Source organism: Cucurbita moschata, unplaced genomic scaffold (genome assembly GCF_002738365.1).
Source record: "Cucurbita moschata cultivar Rifu unplaced genomic scaffold, Cmos_1.0 Cmo_Scf00070, whole genome shotgun sequence".
NCBI lineage: Eukaryota > Viridiplantae > Streptophyta > Magnoliopsida > Cucurbitales > Cucurbitaceae > Cucurbita > Cucurbita moschata.
Window position 1 is genome coordinate 5,978 of NW_019268586.1, and position 20,730 is coordinate 26,707.

Genomic DNA, 20,730 nt, shown 5'->3' on the forward strand with positions numbered 1-20,730 from the left:
TATATATATATATAGCTATCTACCATATATAGTTTTTACTGTATATAATTCTTGACCATGTCTAATATGAAATATAACATTAATATATATTATCATTCATTATGCTATAAATAAGCTTATGATCTTCCCCCTCATCCGCTAATGTGGAATCCAACGTGCAATGTAAATCATGTAATGGCACATAAACTGACCGCTAAACACATAAGTAGGTTTACGATAAATTTAACATTTTTAAGTAAACATACAATCTTGTGAACTAATGGAAAAGAGGTTTAGTACTGTGAAGGGTCTCAACGTCACAGTACTTGTAAGGCTTACAGTAAACAACTTCTTGGACTTCGATTCTGCTTATTCGAATATAGGTGTTACCTGTACCTTAGTAATACCAAACAAGTTTTTTCGACATAAACCTTGTAGAGTCACGAACGTCTCACGACACAAAGAATCTCACTAACTAATATTCTCAAGAAATTATTTTTGATCTGCAAAATCAGAGAGAGATCACCATCGTACACCCATCTTGCTCTGATACGAGATTGTTGAACACACTTCTTTGTGGAAAACACTAGCACTCTTTGTAAAGATAAACAAAAAATATATTACAAATAAAACACTCTCTGGAAAACACTAGCACTCTTTGTAAAGATAAACCAAGAATATATTACAAATATTTTGTTTTACTTTGATTACTTGGGACTTCTTGAGGTGAAAACCTCACCGATGTGACGAGGCATTTATAGTAGAAACTAGACAATTTATTCCTAAAATATTTAACTATTATTACTAAATTACCTAAATCCTTTACCTATAATACCTAAATAATTTTCCCAAAATATGTAAGTATCTTTATTCCTAAAGTACCTAAATAATTTTCGTAATTTATATAGACAATAGACTAGTACAATTATTAGGCTTGATCCTATTGGACTAGTGATGATCTTTTAACACATTACACTATAAACCCGCCTTGAGAGGGGACAAAGGACTACATGGGTAAACTAAAAACTTTACACAAATGTGTTCAAATAAAGCTATCAAACTGTCCTATAAGAAATGATGCCGAGGATTTTGTTAGTTGACTGCAATGCAAACTTACAAAGTATGAAAACAAAAAAGTTAGTTCAACCCTAAATAAGATAACTACGCAAAATTTTAAGGTATTTTATTTTAAATTAGTTTTATTTTCTTTTCTTTTGTTTTTGTCGTAGATGTTTTGACTCTTGAAAATTGGATGGTGATATTTTATCTAATTTATGGTTGTCACATAACAGAATATTTAATTTTAAAAACAAAAACATCTACTATTTTTTCATAACCAACTCAGTGAGTCTAAATTCCCTGCATTTATTCTAAGGTACTCGGGAGAGGTTAGACATTTGAATTTCAAACCTTTTTACATGTAATCTATTTTCATTGATTATGATTGATGTATTGATATGATCATATTTATGTCTTGGGAGACACCATGATGTACCCATGTATAAAATGAATCAATGAAATACCATGAATATGTACGTTGTATAAGAAATTTAGGTCATGGTAAGTATGAAAGTATTATGTGCATAATGTCAATGAAACTTTTTTTTTTTTTTTATGCGGGAGATCATGCATATTGTATGTCATATAATCATAGAATAGAAACTACGATATTATTTGTGTTCCTTTCATTCTTTTGGTTTTCGGCATTTGAGCATTCGCTAGCTCATAGTCAGACTTGAGAGGTATGCTAAAAGTTTTACGTGAATCGTGTATAAATAAATACTATGCATCCAACTCTACCCGAAAAAAGTAGTGCACAAGGAACAACCACAAACATTAAGTCTTACCGGTTATGGTACATGTTGTATGTGAATGAATTTTTCCCACTCCCTTGGTAAAGTCGCTTGAGGAGGCCACAAAAATGAAGTTGTTCACATATAGTTTTCCACACTTTTTGTTATATTTTAAATATCATGATCCTTGATTTTTCTATTAGAACATGTTTAAACCTTATTTTTAACTATGCTTTCACGGTGTTTGCATTATTTGGAAGATTGGAGTCCACGAAAGTTTTAAAGTTGAAAAGAAATTATTTCTTAAACATGTCATGACATACATGTACTAACAATTTTATTTTAAAAGAAAAACTGAGGTCATCGCAATTGATAGTGATGGTAGGTACTTGGTGATGGCAGTTGTGGTGAGTTGGTACATGAGCAGGACTATGACTATGTTCGATGACTATGACATTGAAGTTGGACTGTCTTGAATTTTTGAAGCTTCGATGTCATTTAAGCTGGACTGACTTTGTGGAATGTTACCATGGCGGTGGTGGTGATGGCGGTGGTGGTGATGGAAATGGATGTCTGGCGAACCTCCTTGGGAGGGACTCTCTTGGCCACTTGGTGTAGGAGCAGGGCTATCTTGAATTTTGGAAGCTTCAATGTCATTTAAGCTGGACTGGCTTGGTGGGCTCTTACCATGGCGGCCGTGTTCGTGGTGGTGGTGGTGATGGAAATGGATATGGATGTCTCGCGAATCTTCTTGGGAGGGACTCTCTTGACCACTTGGTGTAGGAGCAGGGCTATCTTGAATTTTGGAAGCTTCAATGTCATTTAAGCTGGACTGGCTTGGTGGGCTCTTACCATGGCGGCCGTGTTCGTGGTGGTGGTGGTGATGGAAATGGATATGGATGTCTCGCGAATCTCCTTGGGAGGGACTCTCTTGACCACTTGGTGTAGGAGCAGGGCTATCTTGATATTCAGCGGCTTCGAAAATATTAATGCTGCAATAGAAGAGGAGTGCAATCACAAAAACACTTGTGGTAAGAGAACCCATTTTAATATGTTATGTAGTTCTAACGTGGAAGTGTAATATATATACAGACTCAAATATAATAATATGATTAAAAAATTCTAAGTTTGAAGTATATTATATGAGTAAAAGTTGAATAGTCTTGTCTCGAGGAATGCAAGTCAATATTAGTTAGATTTTTAACTTAGTTTGGATTTAGAAATAATGCACCAAACTCACATACCATATATACCATATATGACTTTCATTCTATACAAGAATTCTATATTTATTGTTTGAATTTAATTTGGTAAAAAAATAGGAATGGTAAGTGTAAAAAGTTGGGGTAACATGCATATGTAGAAAGGGCGAGCTGTGTCATGTTGGCGAGTTGTTTCATGGAGGAGTGAATTGTCTACGTTCAATTCGACGGGTTTAGAAGATATTCATGTGTTGAGTTTGATCGAGTAAAGAGGATTTTGAAATTCGACCAACTATTTGGATTGCAAGTTTTTTCAACTAAAACATCTATTCTTAAACCACGAACTCTATGTAACTATAAAGCATTGGGGTGTATTATTCGAATCATTTATTCCATTTTTCATTGGAGTAAAAGTGAAATGTGATGGGAAATGTAACGACTCGAAATTTTCTACTGTATACGTACCATAAACATTGAATGGGGAACACTTCATTTAAATTCCATTAAACATAACCTTTATCTTAAAACACAGCCATAGACTTACGTGTTTCGAAAACATCTTTAAACCGACACAACAAAAGACTAAATAAAATGAATAAGAATTTAAGTTAAAAACATCCTATACTAGTCTAAGTCTAAGAAATAAATACCATTGTCTTATGCATGTGCCATGGTCTCGAGTTGCGATTTCGTCGTCAGCCGTACAGGAATGCCTTACCTTTACGTGAAAAATGTAGTAGCACATGGCTTGAGTATTTAAAGAAATACTCAGTAAGTGACTCCACTATTGGGGTTAAATGCAACAATCACATGCAATGAGATGACGGGACCTATCTTTCATTCCGTTTTCCCTACGGTGCTGTCCTAACGGGTAATTTTGGACGCATATCATACACTCTACACATAGCCCATACGTGCGAGTATGGGCTCACCAGCTTGTTCGCACACCGTTGGGCCACTTTCCTTATCCGGTGGGCATACTTTGGGAGCCCCTTAGGCCGGACACCCGCTAGAACAAGTAACCGTCACGGCAGCGCTATGCAAAGCATAACGATCGTTGTTCTGCCATTGGATATATGCGTCCGTACCCTCGTGATGGGACAGGGGTATCCCCCAAGTGCATGAGGTCCCAAAACTTTTCTATTTTCATTATCCTTTAATACATCCCCGCTAGCATTATGTACACATCATATCATTTTTCATCACGTTCATCATTCATATCATATCGTTTCTTATTTTTCAGTTCTTAAATCATACATAATTCTAACGGGGTTATATTTCATGCCATTTATCGTAATTTCATGTCATTCATATCATGCTGTATACACACAATTTAACAGACCTAACATAACATTATATGCTTTTAACATAACATTTCATCATATACACAACATACCATGACATATTGCATCACAATGTATCATATCATAAACAAGTCATAACGTAAACACTTTGTAGTCATATCGTTCTCTAACTTATCACAGCCTTAACGTTCTTATACCTATCACAGACATATCATTACGTGAACGTGCCTTAGTCATATCATCACAAGAACGTATCCTAACGCTATCGTTCTATCAATCCTAACGCTATCGTTCTATCAATCTATCACAAACCTATCCCTTTCTACCCGTAACGTAACCGTATTCTTCCATCAATCTCTCTTATCCATATCACTCCGGTATGTAACCTAACCTTAACGTTTCATGAACGTATTTCACTCCTATCGCTACATTTCGTTTTGAGCATCCTTCTCGTATCCTATCTCAAACATATCCTTGAACACATCGTACCGTAATTTTATCATACAATTCACCTATTGTAATGTATACATAACATACAAGAAGCATATCGATCCACAGACAATTCACACATATCAATATATATATGACACGTGCAGAACCACGGGGCACGTATGAACATTGAATATAACCATGACGATTGTTGAAGGTGTTAATATAACACATGCGGAAGTAATTTGGATCTTAGGCACTCTAAGTACTTCAATTATAGTAAATTAGCTAACATGTTTAAAAGCATTAAAACTCAATGNTCTCCACATGTACAATTTAGTGATCACATTGTTTATGTCATATACAAGAGTGGGCCGCATCCTTAGTGTCCCCAGGATAAGGTACTCAGTCTTATCCCCATACTATAGATCATTTTGACTATATACTTGAACTTGATCCACTCTTATGTCTCTACATATAGTTCAAGTAATCATACTATAGTCAGAGTGTTCTTANTAAATTAGCTAACATGTTTAAAAGCATTAAAACTCAATGAGTTTGAATACTAACCTTTTGTCGCTCAAGTTTCTTTTTCCTCACGAACCGGTTTCGAACCACCACTAGTGTCTTCTCCACTATTCTCCAGCCTTAGAACGGGATTGTGGAATCCGGTGAGTGACTAAACTTGGGAGGGATTTTGTATATGAAGAGAGTGTTTGTCTCAAGGTTTTCCACCAAAAAGACGTTTCATGCACCATGATCACTCTATTTATAGAGTCATGTTTGCATGTTCATGCAAATTTGAGATCACCAAATTTTGACACTCGAAATTCCACTCAAATGTTTGGGATTATGGGACAAGCATGCATGTTTGAGTTAACCAAATTTTGACACTCAAAATTCCACTCAAACTTTTGGGGTTTATTTGGCAAGCATGCAAGTTTGGTTAAACCAAAATTTTGACACTTCAAAATTCCACTGACATGGATTTTTCCATTAAAAGAAGTCAACATTTTGACTTTCTTCATTTTAATTCAACAATTAATTTGAATAATTAATTTCAAACTAAGGTAATATTAAATGATTAATTAAACTATTTAATTAATATTTAATATTAACTCAAAAGCCAATCCCAATCAATTCCGACACTTATTTGATTAAAATATTTAAAACTTATTTAAATATCTCAAATTCTCTCTTTTTGTTTAATTCGTAAATAAAACAAAAATGCGGTTAAATATATCGTATATATGTAGCGCATATTCCCTAATTTGAATTCAAACACTTCGAACTCACTCGTCACACTATTCTATTGTTTAGTCCGATATGAGCTAGCAGAGGGACCTAATGGACCTATAGATCATGGGCTCCAACGATCCAAGATTAATCGATTAAACTCATTAACCTTGCTAATCAACAACACTCGTTAACTACTAGGACACTCTACTATAGCCTAGTAGTTGCAATCCCCTCACTATAGATATATTTCTGTCCATTTGATATAACCATGATTAGTAAGTCGATTCTTCACAGGTTGTTCGTAACTAGAGTTGGGTCAATTTACCGTTTTACCCCTAAAGTTACTTCTTGTTCCTTATGTCTCACTGGTCCTCTAATGAACAATTGGTTTGTGGTCCAACCAGTAAACCGAATCCCTCTCAGGCCAATGAGAGGGTGGGGCACCTTGTTCAAGACCTGGAGTTAGTGCTTAAGGGACCTACCTCTCTTCTATCCCTAAAAGTGGGTAGGAGTGAATTCCATCTTGCACCCCACGTCCCCAGCCATTCACCCAGTCTTATCCCTAAAATGGGGGGCCTATTGAGTCGGCGAACTCGAGCCACTCTCACCCATGCAAATCTAAGGATAATTCCAAATAAACAAGAGTTCATTGTTAGCTCAGGATTAAAATCGAGTTACCTAGGTCATCGAATGAAAAGAAAATCAGTCTCAACAGTAAACGACATTATAAAGTGAGAGTGATTTTCTTCATGGTCCGATCTTATGCAATACTCATTGCATAGGACACCCCCACTCACATGTCTCCACATGTACAATTTAGTGATCACATTGTTTATGTCATATACAAGAGTGGGCCGCATCCTTAGTGTCCCCAGGATAAGGTACTCAGTCTTATCCCCATACTATAGATCATTTTGACTATATACTTGAACTTGATCCACTCTTATGTCTCTACATATAGTTCAAGTAATCATACTATAGTCAGAGTGTTCTTAGTTTATTGGATTTAGATTAATAATCGTAAAAATTCACTTTATTCGATAACAATCTTTACTGAATAAACAACAATAATAACTTTATTGAAAATAGAATATATTTTTCGTTTACAAACTATGAGTTTTAGGACATAAAACCCAACAATAGTAAGGTCACTTACCTGGCTAGCTTAAGTCGTTATCACAAATATATCTTTAATGAAAGTTTGATTTTGTCCTTTGAAATCCGAGTCAACCTATGTGAGCCCAAGACATCCGTTTCAAGTTTGGAATCTACAAAAGTATTTCTATAATTTACATAGGTCCTTTGTTAACGGTCTTGAAATGTTATATGTCTATAATTATATTTTTATTACAAATCTTATTTTTCATGGTTACTGTTTTATTAAAAAAAAAAAAAGTAGATACCGCTATTTCAAGTTATTCTCGGTTTTACTACTCTCCGTATTTACCCTCTATATTTACGTTTGCCTTTTAGTTTGTGGTTTTTAATTCCCTAATTTTTTTTTCTTTCGGTTGCATTTTAATTGTGTTTTCATGTATTCCAAATTTAATTCTGTTTTCATGTATTCCAAATTTCTAGTTGATCTCTGTTTCCAAATCTTTCCTTGTTAAACCATTCTATCTTTAATCTATTCATTTGGCTACGGATAAAAATTTAATTTAATATTACTAATATGACAAAAATTTAATTTAATATTACTAATATGACAAAAATTTAATCTAATATTACTAATCTAACGTGATTTACTAGAAATGATTGGCGCTTAATTTCTAACTCAACGCTAGACCATTGTAATAATTCAACGAAAATATGAGTATAATTGGTTGTGATTTCTAAAAAAATATGATAAAAGAAAATGAAGATTTAATATATACTTTATTGATCAGATCTATCTCACTTAAATTTCCCATGAATGGTAAAGGTCATTCTCATTTTTTTTTTCTCTCAAGTAAATCTAATAATTATTGTTTTTCTTTTTCTTTTTGTAGTCACTGTTACTTTCTGGCGCAAGGACCGGTATAATTGTGGAAAGGGACGAGAGATTAATGGAGAGAAGTGGAAAAAGGTTGTTTTTTTTTTAATTAATTCATTATTATTATTATAATAACTATTTTTTTATAATTTTTTTATTCGTTTATTTGTTTATTTGTTTATTTATTTTTGGGTTACTGCATAGGAAGATCTATTTATATTAAGATTTGTAACTCATTTTAATGTAAATTTTTAAAGACTTAAAATTTTATATTTAAGAGGTAAAAAAAATCAATAACCAAAAAAAGATTATCTATTTGTATATAATTATAATAAATATAAGTATGTTTAATTGTATTGTAAGCATTTTTTTTTTAATTAACAATAAAGTGCTTGGTGCTCAATGTTGTGTGTGGAGTAAGATGTGTATTTTCTCAACATGGATACGTGAAAAACATTGTGCACAACATAACTCAAATTGGGGCCTCTTCCAATGATAGATCCTCTTGAAGTGCAAGTGCTCAATATTGTGTGTGGGGTACAATGTGTATTTTCTCAACATAGATGCATGAAAAACATTGTGCACAGCAGCGAGGGTGGGTGGCAACGCAAACCTGTATGCCACGACACCAATCCTCTCAAGGATTTGAAATGTACCTATGAACCTAGGGCTAAACTTACCCTTTTTTCCCGAACCTTATCACCCTTCTCAAGGGCTTTACCTTCAGGAGAACATGTTCGTCCACCGCAAACTCGAGATCCTTTCTTCGAGTGTCAGCGTAACTCTTTTGCCGGCTCTGTGCAGTAAGTATCCATGATCCAATTTTCTGGACTACCGCCTTGGTGATCTGAACTAATTTCGGTCCCATAAGTTGTTGGGTTCCAACCTCTTCCCAAAACACTGATGTCTTGTCTGCCACCTCTTCCCATACAGGGCCTCAACGGAGCCATATATATCTTTTCTTGATAACTAAATTTATAAGCAACTTCCATGAGGGGTAGGTGTTCATCCCAACAACCAGCGAAATCCATCACAAACGCCTTGAGCATGTCCTCTAATACTTGATTCAACCTTTCTGTCTATTCATCTGTCTGAGAATGGAAGGCCGTACTGAAACAAAGTTGGGTATCCTAAGCTTTTTGCAATCCTTTCAAAAAAAAAAAAACGAGAGGTAAACCTAGCATCGTGATCAGACACAATAGAAGTAGGCACCCCATGCAACCAAACTATTTCTCGGACATACAACTGAGCCCATCAATCCACTCGAAATGTGCTCTAAATCGGGATGAGTGAGGTGTTTTTGCAGGTTTATCAGCAGTGACACTCTGTTTTAGTTTTGTTTAAGTAGTTAAAATCACCAACACCCATTTTAATGTTACCCAAAAACTCACTTAATTTCCAGCGATAAAATTAACCAAAAAGATAGGTTCCCTGTGGAATCGATAATTTACGTATTACTTGCTACTTTTGATAGTGTATACTTGCACTTATTCTTGTGAATTTTACATCATTTTATTATATACATCCACAAGCGATCAGTTGTCAGACGTAGACGGTCTCCTTCACCTCTCCGTTGAGGAAAGTGGACTTCACGTCCATGTAGTGGACCTCCCAGGAATGATGTGTTGCGATCGCCAGCAACAGGCAGACAGATTCCAACCTTGCCACCGGCGCAAACACCTCTTCAGAGTTCACCTCTCGATAGTTCAACGTCGAATCCACAGTACGCGGTGTTGCAAACTCCACTGGTTCAGGGGCCGCAACAGGAGTTGCGGCCGGTGTTGGTGTAGACGTGCCCAGTGCAGCTGCTGGTGGCGGTGACAATTCCCGGTGTTGCGCTGCTCCTTCTCCTGGCTCGGTGATGAGATACTCCACTGTGAATTATTCTGGATTTTGATTCACCTTGGCCACGTCGTTCCACTACCAAAAGGTGTTCTGGTTGAAGACAACATCGCGCAACACGTGAGCTCGTCCCCCCATAGGATCATAGAGCTTCTACACTTTGCTCCCGGGTTCATAGCCGATGAAAACGACCTTCAGTCTCTTGAGATCGAGCTTGACGAGGTGGAGATGCGTGATCTTCATGTACGTGATATAGTCGTACACTCGGAGATGATGTACTGTAGGCTTTTCGAACACTCGGAGATGATGTACCATAGGCTTCGGGGATGGTTTGTACTTGAAGTCTTTCGGGGATGGCAGTTTGCCGCCGGTAAGAACTGGAACAAATGACATAAGCGTAAGACAATGAAATCTATGATTTTGTTGCTGCTCAAAACCAATGTTGTGTTTCTTGTTTTAATTTAGGGTTTAGGGCTTGACTCAATTCATGCCATTCCACTGGACGTCACCTCAACTCAATTTTGTGGCCTATCTCCACTCACTGGACTTTGTCTAACAATAACTAAAGATTGAACAAAATTTAAGGAGTTTGATGAGAAATTCATTGGAAACATGAAGTTCTGAGACAAATCTATTGTACCGATCCATCTTTTTCCTGTGTAATAATGACAACCAACTTTTGGTGACCTGTATATTACATTCCGAGTGTGAAGAGCAATATTATTGGTCTTGGTCAAATGACAGAAGAAGGTAGTATAATGGAGTTAGTCGGCTCATTTCTCAAGTTCTTTGACAAAAATGGAGCCCGGTTGATTAAGATAAAATTGTCACGAAACCACCTGTCTAAGGTACTAATGAAACACCATTAAAATTTTTCAAAAACCTCCATTGGCACTATCATTGGCATCAAGAAAGGGAAGAAGAAACCAATGAGTTGGGAGAAGAAGAAACTAAAGACTACGAGGCTAAGTTGGTCCATGAAGAGCAACTTATAAGTCAATGTACTCCATCAAACTTATTATGTCAACCAAGGAGGCTTAGAAGAAAGGCTACTAGCATTTTCTTTTTTTTTTAAAAAAAAAACATCAAACTTGTCATCTCAACCAAATAAGCCCAGGAGCAGACCAAAAACAAAACAAGAGTCCAGTATTAAAAGGGGTGACAATTACCAATTTCTTTGCGCCATTTCTATTGAATATCTAGTTTGTTCATCCAACTTTCTTGAGATGGATGGTTTCCACAAAAATTCTAACGAACTTATACTATGGGAATGCAGAGTTGAAAGACAAGCAATATCTTACAAGAGGATAAAATTCCTATGCATAATAGAGAAGCAAAAGAAATTTCATGATGCACAATTAAATTTCTTATAAAGAAGACAAAGTTGATTAGGGATGAAGCAACATTGACACGATAAAGCAACATGCAGATATACTCAACAAGGCTCTAGCCAAGATTAAACTTTACAAGCATGCGATTGTTATTTAGAATGAGAATCTCGAGCCAAGTCAAGCTTAGGAGAGAAAATGTGAATCAATAAATTTGATTTAATAAAAATAGTTATTCACGTAAGTAAGTTTAAAAAAAATGGTTAGTGATTTATTTAAGAGAATTGTTAAAGTTCATAAATTGCAGAGAAAGTTTAAGAAAATAGATAGTTATTTACGTAGGAGAATTGTATGTGGTTTTTAACTTGAGAAAGTTTACAAAATTTGTTAGTGTTTTTCTCCCTCTAGATACTGATTAGATATTAATAACAATAAGAATTGAAAACTTTAGTGGTTAAGATTTTGGGTAAAAAAAAACTCTTCTCTCAAGATGTTCTTTCTCCTTCAATTATTTGTTTTGGTGTACTTTAATGTTGATTGCCATATCATCGTTGGAGAAAGGAGTAAAGAATTTAAGATGTCTCAAAGCGAATAAGAGTTTTGCAAGTCGGCTCAACTGCTCTAATTCAACTCAAATTGCAAGTTTTTTTAATAGGATTTACCTCAATTTCAGAACATATAGAATAGCGTATAGAATGCCGTAGATGAAATTGAAGCACTATAAGCATGAGCTTGAGGTAAAAATAGCTAAGGAAAGTTTAGAGATGTTCAATTAGGTCAAAAATAATAAATGAACGTACCGTTGGAACATTTACGAATTAGGTGAGATGAATTCATTGTTGCTTAAGTCTCACGTATCCTGTAGCATTTCTACGTGATATTATTTTATTTTATGAAATCTTAATGAATTTCATGACGCATATACTTTTTGTTTGTTGATCATGCTTACTATATTGATATGATTATGTTTATGCCCGATAATGAAATATCGTTAATATGTATTTACGTCTCATAGGGAATACATGTCTTGATAAGTATAAAAGTATTATGTGCATTATTTTACTATACAATGATTTTTAATGCAGACGCCAAGCATGTTGTATGTCACACAAGCATGAATTACTTATCCAATACGTTATGTAGAGACGTGTACACCACAATATTATGCACATTCGTTTCTTTTTTGTTAGTTTTTGGCAATATGAGTGTGCACTAGCTCATAACTAAGTCAGGTAGTACTATACGAGCTTGCCTAGTGGATTCGTATAAGGTGTGTGTAAAGAAGTACTATGCATGCATCCCCACCCGAAAATAAAAATAGATCCCAAGGAACAACCACGAAAGGTGTGAACAAATAAAAATATGAGTGCAAATGATAGGAACATCAATTCTCTAAATCGATATGATACCATCCACTTTGAACATAAGTTTTTATGATTTCCTTTTAGTTTCCTCAAAAGATCTCATACCATTGGAGATAGTGTCCATCGCTTTTATGTTAGGATCCGCACAACAACACATACTCGATGTAGATGAACACAAAGAACATGAGAGAGAAAATGTAAGGAGAAATATTGGTGAGAGGTTTATATTAATGACTTCCGGTAACAAGGACATTTTCAAAACAGTCTAATGAGAACGATTCAGTTTAATATATATAACTTTACCACATATAATCATCTACTATATATTTATATATATATATATATATATATATATATAGCTATCTACCATATATAGTTTTTACTGTATATAATTCTTGACCATGTCTAATATGAAATATAACATTAATATATATTATCATTCATTATGCTATAAATAAGCTTATGATCTTCCCCCTCATCCGCTAATGTGGAATCCAACGTGCAATGTAAATCATGTAATGGCACATAAACTGACCGCTAAACACATAAGTAGGTTTACGATAAATTTAACATTTTTAAGTAAACATACAATCTTGTGAACTAATGGAAAAGAGGTTTAGTACTGTGAAGGGTCTCAACGTCACAGTACTTGTAAGGCTTACAGTAAACAACTTCTTGGACTTCGATTTTGCTTATTCGAATATAGGTGTTACCTGTACCTTAGTAATACCAAACAAGTTTTTTCGACATAAACCTTGTAGAGTCACAAACGTCTCACGACACAAAGAATCTCACTAACTAATATTCTCAAGAAATTATTTTTGATCTGCAAAATCAGAGAGAGATCACCATCGTACACCCATCTTGCTCTGATACGAGATTGTTGAACACACCTCTGTGTAGAAAACACTAGCACTCTTTGTAAAGATAAACCAAAAATATATTACAAATAAAACACTCTCTTGAAAACACTAGCACTCTTTGTAAAGATAAACCAATAATATATTACAAATATTTTGTTTTACTTTGATTACTTGGGACTTCTTGAGGTGAAAACCTCACCGATGTGACGAGGCATTTATAGTAGAAACTAGACAATTTATTCCTAAAATATTTAACCATTTAATACTAAATTACCTAAATCCTTTACCTATAATACCTAAATAATTTTCCCAAAATATGTAAGTATCTTTATTCCTAAAGTACCTAAATAATTTTCGTAATTTATATAGACAATAGACTAGTATAATTATTAGGCTTGATCCTATTGGACTAGTGATGATCTTTTAACACATTATGCTATAAACCTGGCTTGAGAGGGGACAAAGGACTACATGGGTAAACTAAGAACTTTACACAAATGTGTTCAAATAAAGCTATCAAACTGTCCTATAAAAAATGATGCCAAGGATTTTATTCGTTGACTGCAATGCAAACTTACAAACTTACAAAGTATGAAAACAAAAAAGTTAGTTCAACCCTAAATAAGATAACTACGCAAAATTTTAAGGTATTTTATTTTAAATTAGTTTTATTTTCTTTTCTTTTGTTTTTGTCTTTATGGTCATGGTAGATGTTTTGACTCTTGAAAATTGGATGGTGATATTTTATCTGGTTGTCACATAACAGAATATTTAATTTTAAAAACAAAAACATCTACTATTTTTTCGTAACCAACTCAGTCGAGTCTAAATTCCCTGCATTTATTCTAAGGTACTCAGGAGAGGTTAGACATTTGAATTTCTAACCTTTTTGCATGTAATCTGTTTTCATTGTTATGATTGATGTATTCATATGATCATATTTATGTCTTGGGAGACACCATGATGTACCCATGTATAAAAAGAATCAATGAAATACCATGAATATGTACGTACGTCGTATAAGAAATTTAGGTCATGGTAAGTATGAAAGTATTATGTGCATAATGTCAATGAAACTTTTTTTTTTTTTTTTATGCGGGAGATCATGCATATTGTATGTCATATAATCATAGAATACAAACTACGATATTATTTGTGTTCCTTTCATTCTTTTGGTTTTCGGCATTTGAGGATTCGCTAGCTCATAGTCAGACTTGAGAGGTATGCTAAAAGTTTTACGTGAATCGTGTATAAATAAATACTATGCATCCAACTCTACCCGAAAAAAGTAGTGCACAAGGAACAATCACAAACATTAAGTCTTACCGGTTATGGTACATGTTGTATGTGAATGAATTTTTCCCACTCCCTTGGTAAAGTCGCTTGAGGAGGCCACAAAAATGAAGTTGTTCACATATAGTTTTCCACACTTTTTGTTATATTTTAAATATCATGATCCTTGATTTTTCTATTAGAACATGTTTAAACCTTATTTTTAACTATGCTTTCACCGTGTTTGCATTATTTGGAAGATTGGAGTCCACGAAAGTTTTAAAGTTGAAAAGAAAATTATTTCTTAAACATGTCATGACATACATGTACTAACAATTTTATTTTAAAAGAAAAACTGAGGTCATCGCAATTGATAGTGATGGTAGGTACTTGGTGATGGCAGTTGTGGTGAGTTGGTACATGAGCAGGACTATGACTATGTTCGATGACTATGACATTGAAGTTGGACTGTCTTGAATTTTGGAAGCTTCGATGTCATTTAAGCTGGACTGACTTTGTGGAATGTTACCATGGCGGTGGTGGTGATGGCGGTGGTGGTGATGGAAATGGATGTCTGGCGAACCTCCTTGGGAGGGACTCTCTTGGCCACTTGGTGTAGGAGCAGGGCTATCTTGAATTTTGGAAGCTTCAATGTCATTTAAGCTGGACTGGCTTTGTGGGATGTGACCATGGCGGCGGTGGTGGTGATGGAAATGGATGTCTGGCAAACCTCCTTGGGAGGGACTCTCTTGGCCACTTGGTGTAGGAGCAGGGCTATCTTGAATTTTGGAAGCTTCAATGTCATTTAAGCTGGACTGGCTTGGTGGGCTCTTACCATGGCGGCCGTGTTCGTGGCAGTGGTGGTGATCGAAATGGATATGGATGTCTCGCGAATCTCCTTGGGAGGGACTCTCTTGACCACTTGGTGTAGGAGCAGGGCTATCTTGAATTTTGGAAGCTTCAATGTCATTTAAGCTGGACTGGCTTTGTGGGCTCTTACCATGGCGGCCGTGTTCGTGGTGGTGGTGGTGATGGAAATGGATATGGATGTCTCGCGAATCTCCTTGGGAGGGACTCTCTTGACCACTTGGTGTAGGAGCAGGGCTATCTTGAATTTTGGAAGCTTCAATGTCATTTAAGCTGGACTGGCTTGGTGGGCTCTTACCATGGCGGCCGTGTTCGTGGTGGTGGTGGTGATGGAAATGGATATGGATGTCTCGCGAATCTCCTTGGGAGGGACTCTCTTGACCACTTGGTGTAGGAGCAGGGCTATCTTGAATTTTGGAAGCTTCAATGTCATTTAAGCTGGACTGGCTGTGTGGGATGTGACCATGGCGGTGGTGGTGGTGGTGATGGAAATGGATGTCTGGCGAACCTCCTTGGGAGGGACTCTCTTGACCACTTGGTGGAGGATCAGGGCTATCTTAAATTTTGGAAGCTTCAATGTCATTTAAGCTGGACTGGCTTTGTGGGATGTGACCATGGCGGTGGTGGCGGCGGTGGTGATGGAAATGGATGTCTGGCGAACCTCCTTGGGAGGGACTCTCTTGACCACTTGGTGTAGGAGCAGGGCTATCTTGATATTCAGCGGCTTCGAAAACATTAATTCTGCAATAGAAGAGGAGTGCAATCACAAAAACACTTGTGGTTAGAGAACCCATTTTAATATGTTATGTAATTCTAACGTTGAAGTGTAATATATATATAGACTCAAATATAATAATATGATTAAAAAATTCTAAGTTTAAAGTATATTATATGAGTAAAAGTTGAATAGTCTTGTCTCGAGGAATGCAAGTCAATATTAGTTAGATTTTTAACTTAGTTTGGATTTAGAAATAATGCACCAAACTCACGTACCATATATACCATATATGACTTTCATTCTATACAAGAATTCTATATTTATTTTAAAAGGTCAATTGTTTGAATTTAATTTGGTAAAAAAATAGGAATGGTAAGTGTAAAAAGTTGGGGTAACATGCATATGTAGAAAGGGCTAGCTGTGTCATGTTGGCGAGTTGTTTCATGGAGGAGTGAATTGTCTACGTTCAATTCAATGGGTTTAGAAGATATTCATGTGTTGAGCTTGATCGAGTAAAGAGGATTTTGAAATTCGACCAACTATTTGGATTGCAAGTTTTTTCAACTAAAACATCTATTCTTAAACCACGAACTCTATGTAACTATAAAGCATTGGGGTGGATTATTCGAATCATTTAATCCATTTTTCATTGGAGTAAAAGTGAAATGTGATGGGAAATGTAACGACTCGAAATTTTCTACTTAATTTAAGATCGCTACTGTATACGTACCATAAACATTGAATGCGGAACACTTCATTTAAATTCCATAAAACATAACCTTTATCTTAAAACACAGCCATAGACTTACGTGTTTCGAAAACATCTTTAAACCGACACAACAAAAGACTAAATAAAATGAATAAGAATTTAAGTTAAAAACATCCTATACTAGCCTAAGTCTAAGAAAATAAATACCATTGTCCTATGCATGTGCCATGGTCTCGAGTTGCGATTTCGTCGTCAGCTGTACAGGAATGCCTTACCTTTACGTGAAAAATGTAGTAGCACATGGCTTGAGTATTTAAAGAAATACTCAGTTAGTGACTCCACTATTGGGGTTAAATGCAACAATCACATGCAATGAGATGACGGGACCTATCTTTCATTCCGTTTTCCCTACGGTGCTGTCCTAACGGGTAATTTTGGACGCATATCATACACTCTACACATAGCCCATACGTGCGAGTATGGGCTCACCAGCTTGTTCGCACACCGTTGGGCCACTTTTCTTATCCGGTGGGCATACTTTGGGAGCCCCTTAGGCCGGACACCCGTTAGAACAAGTAACCGTCACGGCAGTGCTATGCAAAGCATAACGATCGTTGTTCTGCCATTGGATATATGCGTCCGTACCCTCGTGATGGGATAGGGGTATCCCCCAAGTGCATGAGGTCCCAAAACTTTTCCATTTTCATTATCCTTTAATACATCCCCGCTAGCATTATGTACACATCATATCATTTTTCATCACGTTCATCATTCATATCATATCGTTTCTTATTTTTCAGTTCTCAAATCATACATAATTCTAACGGGGTTATATTTCATGCCATTTATCGTAATTTCATGTCATTCATATCATGCTGTATACACACAATTTAACAGACCTAACATAACATTATATGCTTTTAACATAACATTTCATCATATACACAACATACCATGACATATTGCATCACAATGTATCATATCATAAACAAGTCATAACGTAAACACTTTGTAGTCATATCGTTCTCTAACTTATCACAGCCTTAACGTTCTTATACCTATCACAGACATATCATTACGTGAACGTGCCTTAGTCATATCATCACAAGAACGTATCCTAACGCTATCGTTCTATCAATCCTAACGCTATCGTTCTATCAATCTATCACAAACCTATCCCTTTCTACCCGTAACGTAACCGTATTCTTCCATCAATCTCTCTTATCCATATCACTCCGGTATGTAACCTAACCTTAACGTTTCATGAACGTATTTCACTCCTATCGCTACATTTCGTTTTGAGCATCCTTCTCGTATCCTATCTCAAACATATCCTTGAACACATCGTACCGTAATTTTATCATACAATTCACCTATTGTAATGTATACATAACATACAAGAAGCATATCGATCCACAGACAATTCACACATATCAATATATATGACACGTGCAGAACCACGGGGCACGTATCAACATCGAATATAACCATGACGATTTTTGAAGGTGTTAATATAACACATGCGGAAGTAATTTGGATCTTAGGCACTCTAAGTACATCAATTATAGTAAATTAGCTAACATGTTTAAAAGCATTAAAACTCAATGAGTTTGATACTAACCTTTTGTCGCTCAAGTTTCTTTTTCCTCACGAACCGGTTTCGAACCACCACTAGTGTCTTCTCCACTATTCTCCGGCCTTAGAACGGGATTGTGGAATCTGGTGAGTGACTAAACTTGGGGGGGATTTTGTATATGAAGAGAGTGTTTGTCTCAAGGTTTTCCACCAAAAAGACCTTTCATGCACCATGATCACTCTATTTATAGAGTCATGTTTGCATGTTCATGCAAATTTGAGATCACCAAATTTTGACGCTCGAAATTCCACTCAGATGTTTGGGATTATGGGACAAGCATGCATGTTTGAGTTAACCAAATTTTGACACTCAAAATTCCACTCAAACTTTTGGGGTTTATTTGGCAAGCATGCAATATTGGTTAAACCAGACACCTCAAAATTCCACTGACATGTATTTTTCCATTGAATGAAGTCAACATTTTGACTTTCTTCATTTTAATTCAACAATTAATTTGAATAATTAATTTCAAACTAAGGTAATATTAAATGATTAATTAAACTATTTAATTAATATTTAATATTAACTCAAAAGCCAATCCCAATCAATTCCGACACTTATTTGATTAAAATATTTAAAACTTATTTAAATATCTCAAATTCTCTCTTTTTGTTTAATTCGTAAATAAAACAAAAATGCGGTTAAATATATCGTATATATGTAGCGCATATTCCCTAATTTGAATTCAAACACTTCGAACTCACTCGTCACACTATTCTATTGTTTAGTCCGATATGAGCTAGCAGAGGGACCTAATGGACCTATAGATCATGGGCTCCAACGATCCAAGATTAATCGATTAAACTCATTAACCTTGCTAATCAACAACACTCGTTAACTACTAGGACACTCTACTATAGCCTAGTAGTTGCAATCCCCTCACTATAGATATATTTCTGTCCATTTGATATAACCATGATTAGTAAGTCGATTCTTCACAGGTTGTTCGTAACTAGAGTTGGGTCAATTTACCGTTTTACCCCTAAAGTTACTTCTTGTTCCTTATGTCTCACTGGTCCTCTAATGAACAATTGGTTTGTGGTCCAACCAGTAAACCGAATCCCTCTCAGGCCAATGAGAGGGTGGGGCACCTTGTTCAAGACCTGGAGTTAGTGCTTAAGGGACCTACCTCTCTTCTATCCCTAAAAGTGGGTAGGAGTGAATTCCATCTTGCACCCCACGTCCCCAGCCATTCACCCAGTCTTATCCCTAAAATGGGGGGCCTATTGAGTCGGCGAACTCGAGCCACTCTCACCCATGCAAATCTAAGGATAATTCCAAATAAACAGGAGTTCATGGTTAGCTCAGGATTAAAATCGAGTTACCTAGGTCATCGAATGAAAAGAAAATCAGTCTCAACAGTAAACGACATTATAAAGTGAGAGTGATTTTCTTCATGGTCCGATCTTATGCAATACTCATTGCATAGAACACCCCCACTCACATGTCTCCACATGTACAATTTAGTGATCACATTGTTTATGTCATATACAAGAGTGGGCCGCATCCATAGTGTCCCCAAGATAAGGTACTCAGTCTTATCCCCATACTATAGATCATTTTGACTATATACTTGAACTTGATCCACTCTTATGTCTCTACATATAGTTCAAGTAATCATACTATAATCAGAGTGTTCTTAATTTATTGGATTTAGATTAATAATCGTAAGAATTCACTTTATTCGATAACAATCTTTACTGAATAAATAACAATAATAACTTTATTGAAAATAGAATATATTTTTCGTTTACAAACTATGAGTTTTAGGACATAAAACCCAACAATAGTAAGGTCACTTACCTGGCTAGCTTAAGTCGTTATCACAAATATATCCTTAATGAAAGTTTGATTCTGTCCTTTGAAATTCGAGTCAACCTATGTGAGCCCATGACATCCGTTTCAAGTTTGGAATCTACAAAAGTATTTCTTTAATTTACATAGGTCCATTGTTAATGGTCTTGAAATGTTATATGTCTATAATTATATTTTTATTACAAATCTTATTTTTCATGGTTATTGTTTTATTAAAAAAAAAAAAAAAAAAGTAGATACCGCTATTTCAAGTTATTCTCGGTTTTACTACTCTCCGTATTTACCCTCTATATTTACGTTTGCCTTTTAGTTTGTGGTTTTTAATGTTGGAAAGAGGGATAGTGAAAGAGATAGGAATGGATAGGAATAGATGAAAGCTGCAGTGCTTTATTATTGTC

The 20,730-nt window shown here is 35.5% G+C and overlaps 1 protein-coding gene across 1 annotated transcript; it reads right to left on the reverse strand.

Moving 5' to 3' along the window:
• Window positions 1-2,068: 2,068 nt before the first annotated feature.
• On the reverse strand, window positions 2,069-16,248 carry LOC111438048 (IQ motif and SEC7 domain-containing protein 2-like). Its single transcript, XM_023076003.1, has 4 exons — window positions 16,078-16,248; window positions 15,201-15,291; window positions 2,355-2,714; window positions 2,069-2,243 (listed from the first exon to the last, which is right to left on the reverse strand). The coding sequence occupies exons 1-4, from the start codon at window positions 16,246-16,248 to the stop codon at window positions 2,221-2,223; spliced, it is 645 nt and encodes a 214-aa protein (XP_022931771.1). The 3' UTR covers window positions 2,069-2,220.
• Between the last annotated feature and the right edge of the window lie 4,482 nt (window positions 16,249-20,730).

Excerpts from the sequence above, each read along its gene's own strand:
- LOC111438048 (XM_023076003.1), bottom strand. The coding sequence starts at position 16,248 with ATGGGTTCTCTAACCACAAGTGTTTTTGTGATTGCACTCCTCTTCTAT. Across the intron at positions 15,292-16,077 it reads TCCATCACCACCGCCGCCAC|CACCACCGCCGCCATGGTCA; the intron begins CACCGCCATGGT and ends CATTTCCATCAC. Across the intron at positions 2,244-2,354 it reads AGAGAGTCCCTCCCAAGGAG|ACAGTCCAACTTCAATGTCA; the intron begins GTTCGCCAGACA and ends CAAAAATTCAAG.